This window comes from Saccostrea echinata, unplaced genomic scaffold, assembly GCF_033153115.1.
Source record: "Saccostrea echinata isolate AGI-Se365-2 ecotype Australia unplaced genomic scaffold, CSIRO_AGI_Sech_v1 ptg000054l, whole genome shotgun sequence".
In the NCBI taxonomy this organism is placed as follows: Eukaryota; Metazoa; Mollusca; class Bivalvia; order Ostreida; family Ostreidae; genus Saccostrea; species Saccostrea echinata.
This window is the reverse complement of record NW_026889803.1, coordinates 63,630,001-63,636,447: the sequence shown is the minus strand read 5'-3', so window position 1 is coordinate 63,636,447 and position 6,447 is coordinate 63,630,001. Positions and strand designations below refer to the sequence as shown.

At 30.3% G+C, this 6,447-nt stretch overlaps 1 protein-coding gene across 1 annotated transcript in view; it reads left to right on the top strand.

Annotated features, from left to right (window-relative positions):
- Positions 1-3,190: 3,190 nt before the first annotated feature.
- LOC133171962 (sal-like protein 1) overlaps positions 3,191-6,447 on the top strand; it is a 38,487-nt gene continuing 35,230 nt past the window's right edge. The window contains exon 1 of the mRNA XM_061306759.1: positions 3,191-3,378. Coding sequence (XP_061162743.1) covers positions 3,306-3,378 — 73 coding nt within the window. The 5' untranslated portion in view covers positions 3,191-3,305. The remainder of the gene's footprint in view (positions 3,379-6,447) is intronic.

Sequence of the window (6,447 nt, the reverse complement as noted above, 5' to 3'; positions counted from 1 at the left end):
TCGTCTCTTTGTCCCCCAACATTTCCTGAGTAAGTGTTTCTGTATATATCCATGCATGATCTTCAGTAAAGACAACAGGCTCTAGAATTGTCATGATTCGCATTAAGGCAGATTGATAAGTCTAGATATTTTAAAAATTACTTAGCTATTGCATTTTACTAAGTTATTATCGTTTGATAATAAAATTCAGATATGAACTTTCAGAACGTTTTATATGATTTGCTCTCCTAAAAAGGACATTCTCAAATCAAGATATGAAGATATATGTTTTATTATTATTATTATTATTATTATTATTATTTTAATGTCAAGAAATACATTTCCGAAATCATGATTAGCATTCACGACCCCCTCCTCGAGAAGTCAAAGCCAGGAATCATTAAAGACTCGCATAGTTTCAATATCAGACAGAATGAAACAAAGAAATCAATGAGAAAAAATTCATTACACGTGCATCTCCAATATCAGTAGATTCGCCGATATTGCTGGACAAGTTTTTACTCTATTTGTACTAAAAACAAAATCAGGGACGTGCTTGCTTGCTGTGAACGCCATGACATTTTGCTATTCAAAGATAAAATACATGTAATGCATGCGAATGGATATTATAAAAGGTTGTGTAAAACTGAATGCTTCGTCTCACAGAGAAACACATGGACTCATCTCCCGAAATGAATGTAGACGAGATTAAAAAAAGATACATTTTAAATAATTCGACATTCAGAGTGTCCTCCTTTCCTGCTGTCGGAGTCTGAGAGAGATTGTCCGTACAGAAACGCCAGCATTCCTATCGATCCGAAGGTAGGTGATAAATATATTTTCTGATATTAATACTCATAATAATGTAGGCTGGCACGGCGGGAAGAGTGAGAGAGGCGGTTCTAATTATGTAAATTAGTTTTTATCAATCTTGAATTACATCTCTGAACTGCGAAAGAAAGCGCTGATCTAATCGCCCTAACTATCAGGTCTAGAATTTTTAAATGGAGAAACTCTATAGCTTCAAATATCTTTATAATTTAAAAAAAAAATCAGAAACATTCATTACTTTGTTTGGGTTTTAGCGCTAAATGTGAGCATTATTAAATATTTTACATTATCCAAAATTTTAAAATCATTACTTCCTATTGTCCATTTTTGATGGCGCATAGGTATTGCATTTACATAGCATTTTTAACTACATTTATATGAAATTAAAAGCAATTTTTTTTTTAAAAATTTAAATATCATAAATCTTGTAACACCAACCCACCAGTATTCAATTTAATTGTTATTAGTACAAATAATATCAAATTTGACATTCATAGAGCATACGGGATTTGTTTTTATGAAGTTGTTATCCTGAAAGTAAATAAACATGAGTGAATAAAGTTACCAAAAATAAATAAATAAATTGTAAAATGTAATTAATGCTTGTGTATTTTTTTTTTCGGAAATGGCATAAATGTAAGCCTGAAAATGAATATCAGTACCTCAGATATTGTATATTCAAATATTTAAAAAAAAAAAAAACTTTTTTGGTAAAAAGAATCCATAACTCTAGTGCCAGTAAATTACTGGAATTCGTTATGTCCCTTATAATAAGAGTTTTTAAATGTAAAAAATAACCTTAGGGAAATGGACGTCGAAATTAAAAAAACATCACTGTATACATGCTTTTAAATGAAACACTAAAAGGCATTTGGTAATCATTACGTAATTAACTTCAATTCTTTGTAACCGAATAAATCCAATTTGCTCGCTAAGCTAATCACAAAAAGCCGTCCATTGAACGCTGTGTAAATATTTGTTTAAATTATTTCCAATAAATCGATAGCTCCGTATTGAATTCTTTTGAGTCAATATTTTAAGATATCTTTGCGTTGAAACGATACAACGTAACATGCAAAGGCAGGTTTGGAACGTGAAAACAATAAGAGAGGAAAATAATAATCAAGATTTTTTTTTTAACTTTAAGCTTTATTGTGTGTCTGTATACTCTCCCTCTCAATAAATTGAAAAAAAAAAATATTATTATAATTTAAAAAAAATGTCAAAAGGAATAAATATTTCTGTATTTTTTTTTTTTTTTTGAGTTTTATACTGACTTTTAGAGTTTGGTGAACATTTCTTTTACCAATGGGTGTAATCTCTCAATTTTTTTCTCCCCATCCTCATAAAAATATGGTGAAAATGAATGATTACAACGTGTGATAAACAGATTAAATCATAAAGTGTATGGTTATCAGTGGACATTTACTAATTTTGACCTAGTCATAAAAGTCCTTCAAAACACACCTATCAAATCCATTTTGATATTGATGCTCAATATAATCACATTGTATAAAAGTAAAATGCATTGATCAATTCATAAACAAGTTTATGTTAAATCGCCATTGCACGAAAGGCTTTTGAACTGTAGGGAGAAATAAATGGTGACAAAGCGAGATATGACTTCCTCTAATTACTGTTTATTTTGTAAAAATGATAAATGGAGAACATGTGTACTAATCTGAACGGATAAATAATAAGAAATATAACGGGAATTTATTACAATTTTATTACAAAATAAAGAGAATATTTCTGTTTTTTTCTTTGAGTTTTCTTATATTGTAATGAAATCATCCAAGCATCTATGAATTTGATTGCACAATAGCTAAAATAATTTTGTTTACACTACCGTCTAATGTAGACATTTTCTTCTTTGATTATCGGACTATATTTATTTTTCTCGAATTCATGAGTAATATTATATAAAATGTTATTGCTTAAGATTAAAAAAAAATGACAGATATTCTCCTATCATGTAAAATGCTGTAATGTTTAAAGTAAATATTAAAGCAACAAAGCTTCTTGGAATGTTTTTTGTTACAACAGATAATTAAATCAACAAAGAAAATAGATTCTGTTCCTTTTCTTGTCCAAGCCTACACTGTTTTTATTACCTGTCGATTAGAGTAAACGTCAGAGGAGAAATTGAAGCTAATTATGTATGCATAACACGCCTATTTTAATAAAAATACCTATAGCCGGTGAAGATAAAATTATTAAATATAAAAGCCAATCGGTCTGTTTGCCTAGAACCTCCTTACATTTAAATTCACACCGCTGTGTAAGCCATCTTTCACTAACGCGTCATTGCGATAGCCTCGCCAGATAATTGGCATACAGGATCACAACCGATGAAAACCAATCAGATTTGAGCCTCGCGATTTGATTATAATAATCTGAGCGCATAACAATAATCATATTTCTGACATGCGCGTTAAGATATTCAGAAATTGCAACAGTGAAAAAGTTATTTCATTTTGTATGTGAGATACACCATGTCGCGTCGAAAGCAACCTAAACCGAGGCATATAGAGGCGGAAGACGAATTAGCAAGTATTTTACAGAATGGTAAGTGAAGTCTTTATTGTTCCCGGACTTTTAAAATTGCAGTCACAGGTGTACACCAGTATTCGCACGATATATTTCTGCTGAGTGAATGAGTATCTATTCCGTTCGGCCATGTGCGTTTTGTTTACCTTTTCACGTTGAATAGTCCGGTGGGACATTTTCTCTTTAAGAAGCAGTAGCATCATTTGGACATTTAACAGATCTCTGTAGTGTATTGGATAGAGTCTGGGTGTATTTACTGTACCTTCAAAAACAATGTTGTTTTTCCAGCCCCCAAAATCCGCGAAAATCCATTGACGTATATTTCAAGTAGGTAAGAAATTTTACATGTGCACATTTTGGTGTATTAATCTAATTAATATAATTAATATTAAGCTTCTAATAATTTTCTTATTCCATTAATCTGGATTAAATATTTTTTTTTGAGAGAAATATTTTGTTACTTCTCAATAATCCGCATAGCTTGCTTTTTAATTTTTTTAAAGAAATTAAACTGTATTCTTGTATATACATTTAATATCATTAAAAGGATGCTATTTAAAGTTCCTGGATTTTAACATTAAAGGAATGGAAAAATAAACGTTCTGAGTAGACGAATCTTTAAAAAATTGTCGTATTTATTATTGATTAAATTTTAATTCAAATTTTTGAAATTATATTTTTTTTATCTTTATTGAAAGACTGAGAACCTTGTTAAATTGTCATAAATATTGAAATTGATATTCTTTGATATCATGAATTTAATAGCAATTTTTCTACTGCCTGCACCTGCTTTGAAGTTTGAACAAGCAATCAATAATTTGTTAAAAGCTGTTTCAATGTATTTATTGGAAAAATTAATAGTAGATTAGACTTGATCCCTTAAGAGTCCTTAGGTTTGATGAAATCGTTGTCTATTCCTTATCATTTATTTGCTGTAGAAAGAATTCCCAAATTCTGTATACGTGCTTGAAACTGATAAACAGGGATAATTTTAAAATATAATATCAATTTTGAAGAATTTTGCCAATATTACAAGGGTACTTGAATACGAGTAAAGCATGTCGAACACAGGGTAGAAAGTCTTACTGACATTTACAAATCAAACAAAAGATTATAATAAATCATACGTTAAAATCCAGGCTTGGTATCAATGACTATCTTTTCTATTGAAAATTTTGAGATAGTTGAGAAAACGTAAATTGATAAGACGTTGTAAGCTTATGGATTAAAGGACAGACTGCCGATTGTCGAATTTGTCTGGAAACCTCACAAACTTGGTTGCTATATGGATAAATATCAAATTAAAATATAAAGTTGTGATATTTTCTTTCCCTGTCCCTTGTGGGGCTATATTGTCACTTTGGCCATGTATCTCACACTTGTGTCAAAATTTTGTTTTATCTGAAGATTTCCTCATTCCCTTGGTTTTATTCATTTATGAAAATATGTGAGAAAATGCCTCGAAGAAAAAACTATGTTTGTGAAAGTATATAATTATGTTAGTGTAATTATATTGGTTGTAAATTGCTCTATACACTTGTTATTTTCTGGCTTATCTGCTCTGGACACCCAAGTTATTTGGCCCTGCCTCAGGGTGGATTGGACACCATACTTTCTCTTTTAAACTCTTGTCACTAATTATTTGAGACACATCATATAATTTGTTTGTCTACCCATTCTATTGTGTCAAATTCCTGTCAAAGCATTATCTGATCTCCCAAGTTAATTTTTACAACCCCCTAAAAAACAGTATCAGCACAATTTTTTGTGATCAAAGAATTTCGATTACAATTGTGTACAAGAAAGATAATGATTTAATTTTTAAGACTGTTTAATAACAATCTTTTTGAATTTTAACCTAAAAAAAAGTTTGATGTACAAAATGTGAATAATATTAATTTTTGTTTGAAATTTTGGTGTGAGTGTGTGTGATGAATTTTGCCTTCACAATCTATTATGCATTCAGTTATGGTCTAAGTTTTTGCAGGCATTGATTTGTGAAATGAAATGCAAGCAAGATGGATAGGAGACAATAAGACAATATCTATGACATAACAGGCATCTCCTCCCTTCAACCCAGCTGCTTCCTAAAGTCAAACTTGTGAAAACTTTGACAGGCGTTTAGCAGCAACAATTTTAAGGAAGAATGCTGAAGGCTTAAGATACAACTAGACTGAACAAATAAATGTTATGACTGCCAGAAAGAAAATAAATAGGGGGGATATCTCTGATTTCTTCAATTTTAGCTGGGCTGTTTGCTGTGATTAATGATGGAATGTTTTTGTTTTTCTAAAACTTTAAAAAATTGTATTTTAAAAAAGTGAGAGTTTTTTTTTTAAATTAGAAAAGCTTAAAAAAATTTAAAGTATCTGAGGTATCTTGATAATTATTTTTCTTTATTAAGAATATGGTGTACTTTTATTTATTTATTTATTTTTTTAAGATCAGACACATTTTTCCTTGTTATATGAGAAAATATAAGAAAATTGTTTAAAAGTTTCCTTCCTATCAGTTATCTCCCTTTTAAAAGCAATTAAATTTCCTTTGTCTGTGAATTTCTTTGACACTTCTCAAGAAAGATAAATATCTTAGAATTGGATGACAGAAATATTTAATCAGGGGTCAAATGACTTATTTGTGAGAAATTTCCAGTTATTTTGGGCAGGGATGTGTTTAATATGATATGTGGCAAACACATAACATCATCGCCCCGGAATGGTGGGATGCAAAGTACACATATGTCCTGAAATTTATCAACAATCAACCGGTTAAGGTTATGATAAGACTTTATGAGAAAGACGAGTTTACATCTTTGAATCAGTATTAAAACAGTGGAGCGGAAGGCGACACATTAAAAATCCTATAGAGACTGGTTTTCTGGGTGCTTATAATGGTTACAAATGAGGGGATTTATACAACTTGGAATCACCTTAGCTGGTCTTAATACATAAGTTATAATGATGAAATATTTAAAATGGTATTATGTATCAGGTGGGATTCCTTCAGAACTAGGTCTTTGACAAGCCATCTAGTTATTGGGGAATTTACACAAGATCACTGCACTATATTGAAAAAAGGTTACGAGAG